This window comes from Pseudophryne corroboree, chromosome 6 (assembly GCF_028390025.1).
Source record: "Pseudophryne corroboree isolate aPseCor3 chromosome 6, aPseCor3.hap2, whole genome shotgun sequence".
NCBI lineage: Eukaryota > Metazoa > Chordata > Amphibia > Anura > Myobatrachidae > Pseudophryne > Pseudophryne corroboree.
In genome coordinates, this window is record NC_086449.1 from 84945890 (window position 1) to 84966051 (window position 20162).

The window sequence follows — 20162 nt, forward strand, 5'->3', positions numbered from 1 at the left end:
ACCTCAACAAACTAGAAGTGCACCCGTGTGTCCAGAGAGGCAGCTAAACTGGAGATGGACTCTGATAGGGTGGGCACTCGATAATTAGCAACCATCAATTGTATGATGGGAAGCGTTTTCCCCCTACCATCGATGCTAAACATTGGTGACTAATCCCCGATGGTGAGTGACAGTCCAGTGATGCTTATGCACATAGACAAAACATCGACCATAGATGGCAGAACAGTGGATTATCCCTAGGCTCCGAGCATAAATGTTACCTCAAAACCTAACCTCCTCCTCGCTGACATGTAAGTGAAGACAAATAAAGGTTTCCCACTAAGAAAACTATAGGACAACACTCGATCTCCTCCAGCTCAGAGCAGATCTTTATGGAGTGGAAGTGGCCGTTTTAGCTCAGTAAGGATCACTCATGGAAATACTCCCTCCACATACTGTAAATTTTAATTTCTGTGAAACATTTTCTAGACTCCTCCACAAAACTAGCTGCTCAGTTGCCCTGACTCTACCAAAGTCTTACCATCAGCCTCGGCGAATGCCTGCTGCTCTACTTCAAATCAGTGTGCTCCGGGTGAAATCTGGGTGCTCTTGCACGAATCGTGCCTCCTGGTCCCACCAGAGGATTTACCTCAGCACCTCAGTGGTTTAGAGCTTTATGAATAAGACCTATGAAGACATGATGCGGGCCTCAAGCGAACGATCCCCAACATAACTCAGATACTATCTGCACCTCAGCAGAAAACTTACTTTCAGCTAGCAGCAGTTTCAATGACGCCTATACAAAAAAACTGAACTTTATTGTTTAAATTTGGTTTCCGCTGCGGTTCCAAAGCGCAAGTTTATACAAACTGGGGGACGCAATTACATTTGGTATCTCAGTAAACATTTCAGACTGTATTATGCTTATATATACACACATAAAAACACTCACTTTCCATGCAATTATATATAAAAACATTAACAAAAAAAAAAAAAAAAAAAAGACAATCCAGTTAAACTTATGTATAAATAGATCTTTGAACTGAGCATTGACCGAGGATGATTAGTATAAAAGATGGCTGTAGCCTCGCTGCATTGCGGCAGGAAAACGGATACTTTTATGTATGAAGGCATATGTGGCTGTATCTCATCATACATATATACCACGGCGTATGTATAGGTTTGACTTACAGTGTACTATATATATTGTACATACATAGAAAACTTTATGCATTTTTGTTGGTACACACATACATGTATTGTTAAGGGAACACGCACAGGCCCAGTACACAAAGCGTCCACCTTTAATTCAGGGACTGTCCTGCAGGTGTAAGAGGTGGTGCTATGAAGAGAAATCATTTCTCAGTCTGGTCTTTGTTCTTTTTATTCAGTAATTTCTGTAGGTTGGTGGACATGTAAAAAGGTTTCTCTGTGGATCCGTCGTTCCGTTCTAAATCTTCCACTGTGCAGAAGGGAATGAGGGGACACATGAGAGAGGCTCGGGGAGGGGGTGGTAAAGGGAGAAGAGGTTCTTCAAGAAACATAAAGAGGGGCATATTAAATATGAGAGCAGGTCATGCAATAGTTAAAACAAGGCACTGGGTGTTGGCAGGTTACATACATGAGGTGTCCTGTATGCACATGGAGAGCGAGAGATTAACCCTTAGTTGCCTGAAGGCTCTAGCAGGCCCCGGCTATAAATAACCAGCTCGGTTAAGGCCACGGTCTGTCACACACTGATGGACCTATGAGCACCTTGATGTGCCCTGGTCTCAATACACACTGGTCTCATTTCGGGATACGAGATACAGAAGAGGTGTTAGAGGTTTCAGTAGAAGAAGGAAAGGTTACTGCAACCGCTGTAGTTTCAGCTTTGGCTCTCGCCGGATTTGGAGAGCTCTTGGTCTTTTTTGAGCAGAATGTGGCTGAGTTCCGGGGACATGTAATATGGCCGCTCCAAGGAGCCATCATTCCTCTCCAAATCTTCACCTTGTTTAGCGTCAGGCCGTCAGCAAGATAGAGAGAATAAGGGACAGAGCGGGTCAGAGACCAGAGCGGGGCAAGGCAGAGAGGTAAAAATGGCCAGAGGCCAGGGCAGGGAGGGTCAGAGGGCGGGGCAAGGCAGAGAGATAGAGCGGGTCAGAGGTACAGGCAGAAAGGGTCAGAGAGAAAGGCAGAGAGACAGAGAAGGTCAGAGGGCAGGGCGGAGAGGAGAGACAGCATGTTGGAGGGCAAAGCAGAGAGACAGAATACAGACAAAAAGGAGAAGGATTAGACAGGAGTTTGGGGATTAGATAGAAGTGTGGAAAAATGGAAAAATAAAAACAATATTAATAGGCCATAAAGACATTAAAAAGGTCTCCACTTTGGGACAGCACCTCCCCCTCCCTCTTATTAGTGCCCACCTATATAAAAAGAGGAAAGAGGCGTCAGCATTGCTAAAGGGACCACATAGGAGTTTCACAACTACCTGGAATGACATGAGGACCTGAAGGCAGCACCTGGTTAAAATCATCAAATCAGGAGCCTCATTGAATACATACATACCCCTTATCCTAGCAGACAATCCTTAGTCCCTGAGTGCTCCAGACTTCTGTTAAACAATATGGGAAAGCCCTAACTAAAGAGATGGAGGTCTGCCCCAAAGTAGAAACCTTCTTTATAACAGGCAGAAAAAGAAAAGGTTAGATTGCAAGCTTTTGGAACTAGGTCTCTCAGTGGACCCATGTTTTAGTGTACACAGGCAGGTAATACTTACAGAAACACAGGAAAAGTGTGTCCACACACATCCCGTACACACTGAAGAAGCCGTGTGCAATCAGGTATGAGCCAACGATCACCGTCTGTAGGGTAAGCAATGGCGCGTTACATAACTAGACAAGGATAATGGCATTCTTCACACTGAGAGCTACAAAATCTCTTACTCGTGCCCTTGTCACATCCCGCCTGGACTACTGCAACCTTTTACTATCCTGTCTTACTCTCTCCAAGTTCTACTCTTTAAAATCTATCTTCAGTGCTGTTGCTCATATTCCTAACTCACCGCTCTGATTTCGACTTCTCTCCTTTACTGGCTTAACTTCCCCTACAGAATCCAGTTCAAAGCTCCTCACAATCACTTTGAAACCTTCCCCCATCACAGATCTCAAGCCACACTCCCTCTCGCCCTGAACCGATTAACTCCACCCACTCCTACTTCCAAGACTTCTCCCCTCCTCTGGGCTTCACTCCCCCATCCTATCAGATTGTCTACCATCCGCATGAATTCAAACTTGAATCTACACATGTTCATTAAAGCCCAGCAGCTCATAGTTTTCCCTCATATCCTCTGTCCTCCCCTCCTCATCTCTTTCTAGTTCATCTCCCAGTTGTACCCAGACTCCCCTGTATGCTCTCACAGCAGGACCCTTCACTCTTTGGGGGTAATTCAGACCCGATCGCTGCTGTGCGTTTTCTCACAGCCTGCGAACAGATCTGAACTGCGCATGCGTATGTGCCACAGCAACGGGGATCGCCGGTCAGCGACGGGATGGTGCGAAAATTTCAAACGCACTGGCGATCGCAAGGAGATTGACAGGAAGAGGCAGTTTGTGGGTGGCAACGGACAGTTTTTTCAAGAAGTGTCCGAGAAAACACAGGAGGAACCCGACGTTTGGAGGGAGGGATGCGGACGTCAGCTCCGACCCTGATCATTGTAGCGGCTGAGTAAGTCCTGGGCATATCAGCAAAAGCACACACACCATACCCTCCACCTGTAGGCGGCGACCACCTGATCGCAGGGATGCAAAAAACGCACCCTAGCGATCAGGTCTGAATTGCCCCCTTAGTACTCACCCTGCACTATCCTTGTTCTCAGTGTGCTCTCACGGTCAGCAGCTGTGATCCTTTCTGTCTACTGTTTATAACAGTCACTCATTAAGTTGTGTCATTACCAAACTCAAAGGAAGAGGATAGCCGAGAGGGGGCAGGGCCAGCCAGAGTGTTTCGGAGACTAGTAGTAGTAATAAAAAACCTGCCCCACACAAGCCAATGTCTGAACTGGCCCAATATCTATTACAGACGTTAAAGGGAAAATTACAGGGAAACGTTACCAGAACCTCCAAAGACTAAACCTTTCCATATTTAAGACTCCCCATGCCTGATCCCAGAAGTAACCATAAAAAGAGTCATCTTAATGCACCTATCATTCCCTGACAAAAATGCACGTTTCACACTGGATATAATATATCAGGCAACAGCTGTCTATATGCAGACAGATTGGCTGTATTGTTCCGAAGACTTCAATACAAAGAAGTCACATGACTCGTGAACGAGGACGGGAGTGGAGCCCATAACTGTAAATAGGAGAACCAGCTCTTACACATAACTAGTTCTCCTGCGTTACTTGCAGCTCACACTTCTCTTATTTTCCAGCTATCCCCTCTGTTATGGGAAACTCACCAGGATAGGTACCCAGTAATAATTCAGAGTCGGGGCTGTGTCCTGCACAATCCGGATGCGGTGAGTAAAGAAGAAGAAAGCAAGGATTCCTGCGGATGACAAACGGTTTCAGATTCCTTAACAAAATTCTGCAGCAAGTAATGTGGCTAGAGAGTAAGGGGACCCATGATTGGAGCAATCACCCCATCTATTATCCCATAGTGCCAACAACAGAGTGTACAAATCAGGGCCAGGACACTGGCACAGCAGCAGCTAACATTAAAGAATGGCAGCATTGGAGTCATGGGTTTGAGTCGAACAACAGTTGCCCATCGGTGTGGAGTTTATATGTTCTCTCCCTCGTCTATGTGGGCCGTCTCTGGGTAACGTGGCTTCCAACGATATTCTGGCGTCATTATGAGTTGTTGAATAAAGTTGTGAATGTAATGCGATCCAGAATTTATGGACGGTATAAATAGTAGAGGGCATGTTATTGCTGCTGCAATGATACCAAGGATTTGATTCGTTGGCGGAATCGCTATAATAGAAGGGAACCCTCAGAGTAAAGTACACGTTCCGCTGCAGAAAATGTCCTTCCCGTGTAATGCCCTGGCTTTAGGGAGACCATAGCAGGTGAGGGGCAGAAGGAAAGAGTCAATTAATAATATCTGGATTATCCGACAAGCGTGATATTACCAGGGAGATTGCACAGTATACATTGCAGGGAAAAATGCGCAAACATGCACGTGGCAGATAGCAATCCTATACTTACCCACGCAGCCCACCACCAGCAATTTCCCTAGGAAGAGCAAGAAGTCGGTGACTTTATCGAGGACGGCAACGCTGCAGAGAGAAGGAGATCACTGTTACACAGGGAGGATGATGAAGTGTAATAATGACAGATACCACCAGGGGGCAGCGATAGAGAAGAATCTAGCATTTATCAGTGTAAAGGCCCATATAGACGGGCCGATTTGGGAGAGATGTGTGGCTCAGCACACATCTCTCCCGCCGCTCAGCACAGCACGATCTGTGCTGAGCGTGTGGGGGGAGACGGGGGGGCCGCTAACTTCACCCAGCGGGTGAAGTGAGCGACCCGCTAGATTGGCCTGCATGCAGGCCAATCTAGCACCAGCGCTATCGCTGAGGGGGCTACACATAGAGCGATCATGCTGACAGATTGCTTAGAATATCGCTCCGTGAGTAGCCCCCTTAAATGAGCCACATGAAGGACAGACATTAGACTGTGAAAGATTTGTAACCTAGATAGCAAATGACTTATTGCTACATTGGTCTTGTGGGCTAATTAGAATACCTATGCCCAAGAACGGTTAACCTTAAAACCTGTAAAATTTGGGTGCCTTGAGGACCTCTGCAATAGGAACTTGTACTCACCGAACAATGTTTCTCATGAGCAGGAAAAAGGCATTACGAGCCGATGTGCAGAAATTGGTGCCGTATATAGCAATCTGTAACAGGAAGGACCAGTTAGTCTTTGGAGATGGCAGGTCTCCTCTGTCACACGTGTAACTCCTTTCTATGGTCACCACGCCAAGCAGCAGTGCTCAAATTATGAGAATACTCTTCATTCCTACCCTTAAAAGGCACCCGTCACCTATACCAGGGCTTTTCAAATCCAGTCCTCGGAACACACATTCACAGAATCACAAGGAAAATAATCAGAACCACCTGTACAACTTTCAATACGTCTCTGAAAGTTTGAAAAAGGGTGGAGGGACTGGTTGGGCGCAAAAAAGGAAGTGGGCTGCCTTGGGTTTACCTAGGGGTTCTCCTTCTTTCCCCAAAACAAACGCAAGTCAAAAATGCAGAATGGTGTAACCTGGGTGCCCTCTTTCAGCGGCTATCATACATATACCAAAGCAATGGTAAGTATAAACACAGGTATTTTAACTGCGTAGAAAGTAATTTCAGTCAGCAACAGTCCTGCAAGCTCTTCCTCAGGGCTTTATGCATCAAGCCCTGAGGAAGAGATTGCATATCTCGAAACGCGTTGGTTACTGGACATCAGCATATTTGGACCAGGACTGTTGCGGTCTTTGGTAAGCTTAGGAACCAGAGCAGGGTGAAGTCTGGACCATCCTGCCACATTATATCACCTGCGGCTCCTTTGCTACGCTTTTTGTCTTAAATTTGTTTTGTCACATTTTTTAAGTGTCTTTTTGCATTTGTTATTATATTAAATCTTTTATTTGATTTTAAACATTTGCCATATTGACACCATTATTAGAAGGTTGAAATTACTATCTACCCAGTTAAAATACCGGTGTTTATACTTACCATTGCTTTGGTATATGTACGATAGTCGGTGAAAGAGGGCGCCCAGGTTACACCATTCTGCATTTTTAACTTACAATATGTGTCAGTGACTTATGAATACACCTGTGCTCCAGCAAGGAGATGAGGAAAACATGCACTGCTAGCATGACCCGAGGACTGGATCTGAGAAGCACTCATCTATTGTATACACGTCAGTAGAAAATGCAGAGAGGGACAAGGGCCAGACATAAAGGTTAGAAGAAAGGTCAGCCATCGTCTCCAGAAGCCATCAGAGTGCTAGCGTCATATCAGTACTGGTATTTTATGCAACATTAAGGTATATGTAGGTTGGTGCAAATATGCAAGATGTCAGTGATGCAGCCATGTTACATATGGCAGACCCTAAATAGCACATTTTAATACACACATCTAAAGGGCTGAGAACTAAAATACATAAATTAGGGATGAAATCTGGGAGATACAGGGTGCCATTGTTATTGTTCCAACGGCACATCGCCGGTATTGGCTGTACATCACCCATAATTGAAAAAGCCCATGGTTTTAAAGGACCCGCAGCCTCCAATTTTACACTAAGCCCCCACAGGGCTGCTCTCTTACCATGATGTAAGCATTGCGGTTGAGGAACTTGATGAACTTCTCGAGACACCAGAAGCAGCACTTCAGGCAGCACAGGAGGAAGTGAGCACACTTATTATCCGCCCCTGGGAGGTAGAAGATAGCAGAATTATTGGTCAGGTGCCCACTTGAAAGTGCTGTCCACCAGCCGCCACTATATAGCCCCACTGGGTCCGGGGACATTCATGGTATCTGTGCTACAGGTGGCTGTGCAGAGAGCATGGCGGTGCCCATCACAGCCAGGAAACAGCATGCATTACACAGTGAGAAGGAAACATCTGTGTAGTTGCTACTGGTTACACCACATCATCTTCAATTACCTCTACAACATACATGTTCTCCATGATGTGTGCCATAGAAGAGTTATCATACACCATGACCGAAGGATCAATATCTTCACTTTATACAGACTGTTATACACGAACATTCATGGCAGAGAGGGACAGACGTGTTCCTGGTCCTATAAGCCAATAGTAGGAACCCAGAAGCCACAACCATGTCCTGGCCTTACCTTTCAGTTTGTGGTCCAGGTATTCCAGCATGATCCGAATCAGCTGTACAATCGCTAGGATAAGGGACCCGAACGCCAGAGACCCTGTGTGATATCTGAAGGAAGCAGCCAAGAGGAATTAATGTTAAAAGTGATGTTCAATGGACAGACCTGGCCAACCTGTGGCTCTCCAGCTGTCGTGGAACTACATATCCCAGCATGACCTGCCACAGTTTTAGCACTCCTTAATTGCAAATCTGGGACAGGGCATGCTGGGACTTTTAGTTCCACAACAGCTGGAGAACCACAGATTGCCCAGGTCTGCTCTAGTATTTCTTCATGTTACATGTAATGCAGTTAAGAAAATGATTCACTATGTTGTTAATGTAGGAGACAAACTTCGTGGGATGGAAACTTTACAAGCTGTGGCCCATCCGGGGTGGAAAAGGAAGAGACTACCTAACTGAGGGACTAATTCAGACCTGATCGCTGCTGTGCGTTTTCGCGATCAGGTCTGAACTGCATGCGTATGCACCGCAATGCGCAGGCGCGACGGGGAGCGCTGGGAAGTGACGGGATGGTGCGAAAAATCCGATCGCACCGGTGATCACAAGATTGACAGGAAGAGGACGTTTGTGGGTGGCAACTGACCGTTTTCAGGGAGTGTCCGGAAAAACACAGGAGGGACCCTGCGTTTTCTGGGTGTATTTGTGACGTCAGCTCCGGCCCCCACTCATCGCAGCGGATGAGCAAGCCCTGGGCCGTGCAGAGACTGCACAAACTTCTGTTTGTGCAGCTCTCCTGCACATGCGATCGCACCCCTGCAAAGCGATTTCCCCCTCCCCCTGTAGGCAGCGACTACCGGATCGCAGGGATGCAAAAAAACGCACCCTAGTGATCAGGTCTGAATTACCCTCTATGGCTTCACTGTATTGTGCTGCTGTCAGAAACCAACACAAAGGCATCGGAATCATATAGAAGGAAACACTACTAAGAAACAGAACATGGAACTGAAGAGTGGATTTTCCCAGCCAATGCAGAGCAATGTGTGCAACCTCCCCTCCTATTGTCTAACACCAACTCCTCACCTGAGAGCACGGCCCAGGGAAGAGAAGATGGGAAAGGCCGGCATGTCGTCTGGTTTCTTGTAGGCCCAGTAATAGGAGGCAAAAGCCCCGGCCAGAGTCACCTGACCCAGCGCAATGACGAAGTTTGCTAGCCAGAGAAACATGAACGCATTGTAGACCTGGAAGATGATCAGGTACTTATGGTAATAGGTCTCGCCACCGTAGAAAGCAAACTGGCAGCTGGCATCTGGACATGAGCGGGTAATGTTGGTGGTGTTGAACGTCTGAGAGGAAACAGAATATACAACAAATAGAATAATCAATACAAAAACTTATTTCAGGACTATTACCCCCGTTTATAATCCATCCATTCTGTAGAATATTTTACTGATTCAGTGGTTCCTAAACTCAAGGTGCCCAAACAGTCCAGATTTTAAAGATATCCTCCATACTTGAGCACATTAATTTTGATTTAACCTTCTGTACTCAGTCATGTATATCCCAAAAACCTGGACTGTTCCTTGAGAAAAGAGTTTCGGAACCACTGCACTGATTGCGGGGGCTCAGTGTTTCCCTCCTACTGTATTCAAGGAACCTTAACAGTGCAGGTTTTCCAGGTCTCCTCACAGAATCACATGGGAAATAATTAGCATCACCTGTGTGCCAGTCTGTAATAAATACACCTGTGCTCCGGCACAGAGTATGGAAAACATGCACTGTCAGGGTGCCCTGAAGACTAGAGTTGGGAAACACTGCTCTGGCATTTCAGCTTCGGCAAGCCTTACCATCGAATTGCCCCATCTCTGGCACAGTGGAGGCAGCCATTTTGTGGGTTATACCAAAGCAAAAAGGAGTTAAACAGAAACATTTTTGGAATCCAATGAATTCCAAAAACAAAATGCATTCACTGTACTTACGTTATATGTTCTCTGTAAGACCTGCAATAATACCCTGCAGGAAACATGTGGGTATCAACACTCCAAAATACTCCATGGAGAGGAAACGTACAAAGGGCGTAATTCAGATCTGATCGTAGATGTGCTAAATTTAGCACATCTACGATCAGTTTCTCTGACATGTGGGGGGATGCCCAGCACAGCGCTAGTCCGCCCCGCATGTCAGGCCCTGCCCCTGCCCCAGCACAGGAGCAAAAGCATCGCACTGCGGCAATGCTTTTACATCCGCCGAGTAGCTCCCTGCCTGTGTAGCCTAGCTGTGCTGGCAGGCGGCTGCCCGCCACGTCCCGGGTCGCAGCGGCTGCATGTGACATCACGCAGCTGCCGTGCCCCGCCCCTACAATGGTACGCCACACCAATGGCATCCTAACGCCATTGGCACGCCCCCATCTGCCCCGCGACCGCCTCTGCCCGTCAATCAAACAGAGGCGATCGCAGCCCCGAGATGCTTTTAGCATCTCACTGGGCTCCCGCGGTGCGCACGCACAGTGCGCCCGACTCCGCAAAGGGTTTCAGACTGCAATCACTGCCGCTGCAGCAATCCAGTCTGAATTAAAGGGGGTACATAGGAAAAGATCCATGCTTAGATGCTTGATCTATGGGTGAGGTTGGGAATAGTGGTGGGACAGTTACAGAGTGTCTTGTAGCCAGGCTCAGCATATTTATAGCACAACTGCGGGTATAAATCAGGAACCTGATGGTACCTTGTGTGAAAGAAGGATGTATTTGGGAAAGTGTTATGGGAGGTGGAAGCGGCAGGACATGGAGTTTATGGGAGGAATAAAGCTAAAGTGGCACCAAGATCGCGATCTTGGGAATGAGGTTCCATCTGGGATATCAATGAGACCATATCAAGTAGTCTTTCAGCTGGTACAGAGGGTGTAAGGTCAGGAACCGTTTAGGTTTCATCTATGAATAAAAAGAGATAGTGGGGTAAATGAAGCCATATGTAGCTACCAGTTTACCTACAGAGGTGACAGACATAACAAAGGGCTGAGGAACGCTTGTTGGTTGTACTGGAACAGAGAAAATGGTTTTATCATGAATGATCAGTTGGACTAATGCCAGTAGAGGGCAGTATAGCAGATACCGATGGAATGGGAATTTGCATGAGTGGGGTTGCTGAATAGCATTATACAGACTTCTATATTCAGGAGAAGGAGGAAGTAAAATTCACCTTTCCATTTGGCTGCAAGGAGGAGGTTAGCAGCTTCTACACGTGTACAGTTCCTATTGCACATTTGCCAATAACCAGATTGGGACGAGAGTCATGTAAAGCAGCATGGGAGCCTTTTTGTAAGATAAGTGTGCCAATGTTAAAGCTTGCTGAGGCTTGGGCAACGTCGTCTGGCACGAGCAGCCCTATTTGGAGCAGATAACAGTGTACGGTTGTATTACGGCTTGCTGAATGAGAAGGGCTTCTAGATGGGAGAATTACAGGAGGCAGATCCCGCTATAGTGGGGTGAAAGGAGGTCAGTGGGAAATCAGGCTAAGTCAGAGAGCAGGAGACAGGTGAATGATGCTCCCGGGTCCTTATTAGGCCTCCATACAAGTTTGCAACGCGTAATCTGCAATTATGTCCCAATAGCATTAGTAAAATACTATTATAGGTCAGGAAACTCCATAGGACTTTAGGCCAAGCATTAGAGACATCCAGACTGCCAAGCCTGCACTCTATAGCAGGGGTATTCTCGATGCACCCCTCCTACCATGGCAGCACTGCCTAATAGTTTCATTATTTGGGCATGCTAAAACCGTGGCAGGGCATGATAGTATGTGTAGTTCCCCAGCAGCCTAAGGGCCACATGTTGAGTACCCCTGGTCTATAGGGATATAGGAGCACATGAGGGTAAGCACATGATATTGCTCACCCTCATAAAATCATAGGATCCTGAGACAGAAGGTCTTATATATGGCATAAAATAATGGGTGGCCCACTTATAGGACACATGCCCCGTCAGACTAACAGCACATGTTCCCTTTACTTTTGTTAATAACACTAGAAACCTGTACACACTGCAAGGGATGAAAGGCGACTCTTTCTTCAATAATCAGATGATGGACACCACTGTCATACACTAACAGCACCACAAGGGCAATAATACACAATAAGTAAATACACTCACAAAAGCATCTGGAGCGTTGACGCTTGGGCACTTACCTCGGGGTTACAGGTTTTGCCAGCAAAATCACATTGCGTTTCATTAAAAATCTTATAGACTGCCTCACTGGAGGTGGAGAGGAAGCTGTGCGGAGGAGTTAAAGGATAATTCCACGTTTACTTAATACTTACAGCTTATAAGTGTCCAAGAAACACATTTTCTGCTTCTCATCATTATTGCATGGTGGCTTTCTAGGTTTGGGTCTTTTAAAAATGCAGCGCCTGTGCTGGACCAGTTTTGTGCCTATGCAGAACAGGTCCTTCCTGGTTGGAACCAGTGTCCCCTGAGTCGCAGGCTGATTGACAGGCTGTCACCGTTTGGCGGCGGGGGTGGACGGAGTTGGGCAGTGTTCTGGCCCCATCAGTGCAAATATCCCGGCCATCCTACATAACCTGTGGGTTAGTCAGATGGCCGATGTTTACGTAAGTGATCCCAAACTGCATGTTCGGACGCAGAGCGGATCACACAAGCCAGCAGGAGGCGTCTATTTACTCAGAACACCTCCTGCATCCATCTCTGAATCAAGCCCCAAATATGTATATTTGGACAGTAATAAGTGATACATACTTCCAACTGTGGTCCCTGTTCAATCTGGGACTGTGCATGTGTGCATGCTGCGGTAATGCACAGCAACATAAAAGTTTGTATGCTCAATCTTTCTGAAGCGTTAGGTCACATCTAACCTCTTTCCCTAGAAGGCCTGTGAGCTGTTACATGTGTGTCACATGCCGACCAAGCTGAGCATTCAGGACTAAGGGGTCTATTCATGAAGCAGTAAAAAGAGTGGGGAAGGGAGCCTACGGAGAAGTTGCCCATGGCAACCAATCAGCTGCTCCGTACAATTGTATAGTATACAAATTACAAATGTTACTTCACTGCCGATTGGTTGCCACACGTTTCACTGCTTCATGAATAGACCTCTAAGTGCCTCCTGGTGGGACCCCATACCCCTCTAATACCCCTTTCAGACATAAGACCTGGGAAATACACGGGTACGACCCAGGTCTATCAACCCAGAAATTTCCTGCGTCTCAGTCCGAGCCCCCCATTCACACTACACCAAAACTCCGGAAATTCCCAGGTCAGATGCATTCACACTGAACCTGGGTCTGCCCTGGAATTTTGTGTGTATTTAAAGGGGATGCTTTCATGTATATTATTCAGCCTTCGATATCGGTTAGTGCCAAATTTGTGGCTTTATTTCTTATTTAAATACATTTTGCTTCAAAGCTGTGCTACTTACTAGGGAAGTATTATTATTATTATTTTTTTCTTACTAAGTTGCTCCCACTCACACTCCCCCTCCCACACCCAGCTATCATCCAGTATTACCATTCCTCAGTGTCAGATCTGCCCTTATCATGTGTGAACTTCCTGTAAGTATACAGCATAGCAGGGCCGGATTAAGGCAGGTGGGGGTCCCGGGTAGCAAACGTGTGGGGGCCCCCCCCACTGTTAAAACTGCTGTGAGACCCCCCCCCCCCCCCCCCCCCTTCACTACTACTAAAATTGCTGGTGGGAGACCCCCCCCCCCACCGTGTGTAAACGCAATGCTCCCCACCAGTGTTTATACGCACACACATACATCAATTGCTGCTACAGATTACCTACTAACCCCCCTCCACACACACACACACACTCTGGATGGTGACAGCAGCACACGCCGGCGACTCTGTCAGTGTCTTGCGGGATAGTGAAGGGAAATCCACGAGACACGGATTGAGCCGCAGGCGTGTGCTGAATACAGAGCTCCTCAGCGGCCGCTACCAGCGTGTGCTGTATCCGGAGCTCCACGCGGCCGCGGGAGACGGTTTCAATTTAAAAAGCAGGGGTCTGTGGGGGCCCCGGGACGGCTGCCCATGTCGCCTCTCCCATAATCCGGCTCTGAGCTCTGTGTAATAGTTTAAACTTAGCTGGGTCATGTTATAACTACTAGCTGAACAGCCAATCAGACAGTTTTCTTCCAACCCGGGTCTAAAAACACAGACTTTAACCTGGATCGTGTCTGTTCACACACAGCAAAAACACGTTCATGGGGAAAAACCGAGCGTATCAGGAGAGAAAGAATCCTGGAGATCACAGAAAAACTCTTCTTATGGTGAATATGTAAGAAACAAAACTGTACCAAAAGTACCTCCTGGCGCCAACTTAATAAAAACAAGCTCAATGTTTTATTTCTAGTCTGTCTGCAGCTCTCTATCATCAAAAGGGACTACTCTACCCTTTCAACAAGCCATGTCTGAAGATGCAGCTATTCCCAATTAAGAGGCAGGATGATGATGGTTTCTATAAAAAGGTTTTAGGATCACCTTTTAAAAGCTTTGAGACGCGCTTACCCGCTTAAATTGCTTATCAGCGGCAGAATATGTAAGACACTGAGGCCGGGATGCAGGACAACAAAGGATACACTGCGGTGATGGCCCAGTAGGCGATGCAGAGACAAATCAGTGTGAAGGTAAAGAGAGGGAAAACCAAGGAACACATAACATGTCCGACCGCCCTGAGAGAGAGAGAGAGAAGAAACACATTACCCACAAGCTCCTCACTAATGGGGCATAACGTTCTCACACACCCTATCTGCCCATACCTCACCAGCTGGTGCTAACACACTCACACACCCTGACTGCCTTTGCCTCACCAACTGACGCCAACATTCTCACACACCCTGACTGCCTGTGCCTCACCAACTGACGCTAACATTCTCACACACCTTGTCTGCCTGTGCCTCACCAACTGACGCCAACATTCTCACACACCCTGACTGCCTGTGCCTCACCAACTGACGCCAACATTCTCACACACCTTGTCTGCCTGTGCCTCACCAACTGACGCCAACATTCTCACACACCCTGACTGCCTGTGCCTCACCAACTGACGCCAACATTCTCACACACCTTGTCTGCCTGTGCCTCACCAACTGACGCTAACATTCTCACACACCCTGACTGCCTTTGCCTCACCAACTGACGCCAACATTCTCACACACCCTGACTGCCTGTGCCTCACCAACTGACGCTAACATTCTCACACACCCTGACTGCCTTTGCCTCACCAACTGACGCCAACATTCTCACACACCCTGACTGCCTGTGCCTCACCAACTGACGCCAACATTCTCACACACCCTGACTGCCTGTGCCTCACCAACTGACGCCAACATTCTCACACACCCTGACTGCCTGTGCCTCACCAACTGACGCTAACATTCTCACACACCTTGTCTGCCTGTGCCTCACCAACTGACGCCAACATTCTCACACACCCTGACTGCCTGTGCCTCACCAACTGACGCCAACATTCTCACACACCTTGTCTGCCTGTGCCTCACCAACTGACGCCAACATTCTCACACACCCTGACTGCCTGTGCCTCACCAACTGACGCCAACATTCTCACACACCTTGTCTGCCTGTGCCTCACCAACTGACGCCAACATTCTCACACACCCTGACTGCCTGTGCCTCACCAATTGGGCAGGACATTCTCACATACCAGGACTGCCCGTACCTCACCAGCCAGCGCTAACATTCTCACACAACCTGACTGCCTGTGCCTCAGATGCTGGGCATGACTTTCTCACACACCAAAACTGCCTGTGCCTCACCAGCTGGTCTATTCTCACACAACTTGCATGCCCATGCTTCACCAGCTGGTGCTAACATTCTCACACAACCTAACTTCCCGTGCCTCAGCAGCAGGGCATGACATTCTCACACTCCATATCTGCTCATGCCTCACACACCCCGACTACCCATGCCTCACCAGCTGGTCCATTTTCACACCCCCAGACTGGCCATGCCTCATCAGCTGGTCCATTCTCACACCCCCCGACTGCCCATGCCACACCAGCTGGTCTATTTTCACACACCCAGACTGCCAAGGCCTCACCAGCTGGTCCATTTTCACACACGACGACTGCCCGTGTCTCACCAGCTGGTCCATTCTCACCCCCCCTCCCCCCCCCGACTGCCCGTGCCTCACCAGCTGGTCCATTCTCACACACCCAGACTGCCCATGCCTCACCAGCTGGTCCATTCTCACACACCCCGACTGCCCATGCCTCACCAGCTGGTCCATCACACACACAACGACTGCCTGCATCTGTATCTGCCACCTGCAAGACACAAGACCCCCTTCTCTCCTCCAAGAAATCATACAACCGAGCTTAAACATGCACCCCTAACAAGCTGTACCACAGCATCATCCCCCAGATACAATGCTCACTCTATATCTATCACACACACACACACACACACACACACACACACACACACACACACACACACACACACACAGTATTGCTGCCTCCTCACCTGCTAGATTCTTTGATAAGTGCAATGGCAATTAGGATCCTCTTCCGGAGGAATATCAGCAGCAAGATGACAACCACTTCCATAATGCACAGAATAATCACTGCAAGAGAAACAGAACAGTGAGACATTGCAGAACCAGCCTAGCGCAATCACATCTAGCATCAGTATGCCCAATCCAGCTGGCCAGTGTGCCAAATAGCAAAACCTCACCCGTAACCACCCCCCGCCGCCAAAAACAAAATGAGGGGATAGGACTCACTAAATGCCAGCCAAGTCTGCCGTAGGTGTAAATAGACCCGAACATCTGTCTGAAACCCAATGTCCGTCAATTTGACATCAGACCCGGCTGTACCCTTCAATCGAGCATATTCCATGTAGCAGTGGAAGATTCCTGCAGGGGGCAGAAGTGAGAGGACACATTTAGCTTGCAGTATATGAAAATGAAGGCCAACTTAAATAGGGAGATGCAAGCCGGTGGTATCTCATGTGGGGTACTCACCATAACCCATGACGGCAATCAACAAAACGATCATCACCCAGACCATAATTCCAGCCAGGAACCTCAGTAATACCACAAATATCAAGCTGATTACCATGGCGATGACAAGACCTCTGTGAGGGATAACAACCAACATCAGATTATGTACATAGGCAACAGGAACCGGTCTTCCTAAGGCAGAGGAAGACGAATGGTCTTACAGGATTATCCAGTACCACGAAACGGTGTAGTCCTCAAATATCTTCATAGCCACCTGCCGGGCCTCCAGCACCACATTGGCCTTTCTGTGTGTAAAAATCATCCATTCATTTGTAGTATACTGGCAGTAACAGGCACATAGTCTCTGAGATATGAGAGTGGTAACCCTGTGTACTCACTTGGCTCCTTCCAACAGGTCAGACACATTACGTTGTTTTTGATCTCTTCCATCATCGAACGTTGTTGAATTCCCAACCATGACCACCCCTTTGTTTACATTAAGGGCTGGGAAACACCTTCTGGTGACTGAAAAATCCAACAAGTGAAAAACATTTGTCTGATGCTGTCCATCAAGCAACACAGATAGGAGGGAGCTATGCAACATGGGGTCTGTACCTCCCACCACAGGGTGACATGCTCAGTAGGGTGCTATGTGACATGGAGTCTGTCCCTCCCACCACAGGGTGATACAGACAGGAGGGAACTATGAATCAACATTGGGTCTGTCCCTCCCACCACAGGGTGATACAGACAGGAGGGAACTATGTAACATGGGGTCTGTCCCTTCCACCACAGGGTGATACAGACAGGAGGGAACTATGTAACATGGGGTCTGTCCATCCCACCACAGGGTGATACAGACAGGAGGGAACTATGTAACATGGGGTCTGTCCCTCCCACCACAGGGTGACACAGACAGGAGGGAGCTATGTAACATGGGGTCTGTCCCTCCCACCACAGGGCGACACAGACAGGAGGGAGCTATGTGACATGGGATCGGTCCCTCCCACCACAGGGTGATACAGACAGGATGGAGCTATGCGACATAGGGTCTATCCCTCCCACCACAGGGTGACACAGACAGGATGGAGCTATGTGACATGGGGTCTGTCCCTCCCACCACAAGGTGACACAGACAGGAGGGAGCTATGTGACATGGGGTCTGTCCCTCCCACCACAGGGTGACACGGTCAGTAGGGCGCTATGTGACATGGGGTCTGTTCCTCCCACCACAGGGTGACACAGACAGGAGGGAGCTATGTGACATAGGGTCTGTCCCTCCCACCACAGGGTGATACAGACAGGATGGAGCTATGTGACATAGGGTCTATCCCTCCCACCACGGGGTGACACAGACAGGATGGAGCTATGTGACATGGGGTCTGTCCCTCCCACCACAGGGTGATACAGACAGGATGGAGCTATGTGACATAGGGTCTATCCCTCCCACCACAGGGTGACACAGACAGGATGGAGCTATGTGACATGGGGTCTGTCCCTCCCACCACAAGGTGACACAGACAGGAGGGAGCTATGTGACATGGGGTCTGTCCCTCCCACCACAGGGTGACACGGTCAGTAGGGCGCTATGTGACATGGGGTCTGTTCCTCCCACCACAGGGTGACACAGACAGGAGGGAGCTATGTGACATGGGATCGGTCCCTCCCGCCATAGGGTGATTGTTTATACTTCATACTCACATGGCTTGCTTGGTGTAATCATAGCTGGACAATCTCTATCTCTCAGCACTTCCACAGGACTCTAGAAGATATGAGGATTGCAATGGTTACTCATTACATTCTCTGCCTCATAATTATCACCACATATATTTCCCTGCCTTAGAGTTATCATGCCGAATACTTAACCAAGATCTGCTGCTCTTCAGCATGTGGTTTCACAGAGTGAAAGTCACAGCCTAAAATGTTGGCACTATGTTTGTACATTGTAATCCATTATTCATACTCAGGCTAAACAGTCCCCACTCAGAGCCACACCTGGTTACCAAACTGGGTAAGTTCAAGCCATTTGGCACACAGGCTGGCATTATTGGGACCGGGGTTATGTGGCTGGAAGATAAATACACACACACACACACACACTATCTGGCATTACAAAATATTTGGGGCCACTGATGCAGCAATAGAAAAGTAATGCCATAATAAAAAGTGCCTAGGGGTCTAACAATTAAACTTATTTATCGCACAGAAGTCTTGCAATACCGAAACAAGCAGGACTCTGTATTAACACTTTTGAAGTACTTGCTGAGGACAAGTTCCACTCGTCCTTAGTGTTGAAATGGATAGCAGGGGGATCAATGATAGCGTGACTTCTCTCCAAGATCCGCTCTTTAGGATCAGCAGAGAAGGGTCTTTATAGTACACCAATTGTTAAAGAGCTCATTAAAAAAGGAACGGGAACACACAGACAATTGCAATTTTATCTTAAAAGATGAAACCATATAAAGAACAAGATTGAATTCTATCCTATACCCTGCGGAAAATCCTGACTTCCATAATTTCCAGTAGAGTGGAAGGAATTACAGACTATTAGAAAATGACCCCTGTTCCTGTGACAGAGGGGCAAAAGGTTTTGACTCCCAAATATGAGACGAGACGAGACATCTGTCACACATGTGCACTAGTTAACAATCTGAAGATGACCACACCAGACAGGTAAGTAGTGTTAAATGGCGGTGACGTATTACTGCAGTACTAAAAGAAATATACCACCTGCATTAAGTATCATTATTAAATGGAACCCTTAGACACTTTCTTAACAGCACCCCTTTCTGAGACTATGGGGTCTATTTACTAAGCTTTGGATGGAGATAAAGTCGTTGGAGATAAAGTACCAGCCAAACGGCTCCTAACTGCCATGTCACAGGCTGTGTTTGAAAAACGACAGTTAGGAGATGATTGGCTGGTACTTTATCTCCAGCGACTACCTCCATCCAGGGCTTAATAAATAGACTCTTATGTCCTTGGAAGGTCTTTATTCACCATTTACGCTTAAAACATCTTGAACTAGGCCTACTCAAAAGGATTATAATCTCTCAATTTTAAATCTTTTCCAACCGGTCAAGATTAAAGAAATATTTCCAAGGATGCTAAAATCCAAGAGTGAAAGGTTATGAAGTGTCCCTGTCAGAGCAGGAAGATCACCGCAGGTTCCAGCTCCAGAGGTTGAGGTTCTCGTCTATTTGCACAAGTTGTGCAGCTATAGAATGAGATAGCTCTGTATACAAACACTGCAGAAATGAGGGCAGTACGACATGGGATTCAGCATTTCTAGCCTCTCAAGACACAAGTCTTAGGATATTCACTAACAATCAGATAGTGGTTGCTTAAATAAAGCACCGATGTGGCACAAGAAATGGACCAAGA

The 20162-nt window shown here is 47.5% G+C and overlaps 1 protein-coding gene across 4 annotated transcripts in view; it reads right to left on the bottom strand.

Annotated features, from left to right (window-relative positions):
* Positions 1-778: 778 nt before the first annotated feature.
* SLC44A2 (solute carrier family 44 member 2 (CTL2 blood group)) overlaps positions 779-20162 on the bottom strand; it is a 144980-nt gene continuing 125596 nt past the window's right edge. For 3 of the 4 annotated variants that reach the window (XM_063931401.1, XM_063931402.1, XM_063931399.1), the window contains exons 7-22: positions 18480-18540; positions 17177-17303; positions 17000-17083; positions 16800-16912; positions 16560-16691; positions 16301-16400; positions 14395-14487; positions 11987-12071; positions 8890-9152; positions 7823-7917; positions 7294-7397; positions 5794-5867; positions 5171-5241; positions 4420-4508; positions 2738-2822; positions 1266-1968 (exon numbers count right to left, since the gene is read on the bottom strand). In XM_063931401.1, the coding sequence (XP_063787471.1) occupies positions 1847-1968; positions 2738-2822; positions 4420-4508; positions 5171-5241; positions 5794-5867; positions 7294-7397; positions 7823-7917; positions 8890-9152; positions 11987-12071; positions 14395-14487; positions 16301-16400; positions 16560-16691; positions 16800-16912; positions 17000-17083; positions 17177-17303; positions 18480-18540 (1698 nt within the window). In that variant the 3' untranslated portion in view covers positions 1266-1846. Of the gene's footprint in view, positions 1969-2737; positions 2823-4419; positions 4509-5170; positions 5242-5793; positions 5868-7293; positions 7398-7822; positions 7918-8889; positions 9153-11986; positions 12072-14394; positions 14488-16300; positions 16401-16559; positions 16692-16799; positions 16913-16999; positions 17084-17176; positions 17304-18479; positions 18541-20162 lie in introns of all 4 variants that reach the window. The other variant, XM_063931400.1, reaches the window with a different exon arrangement.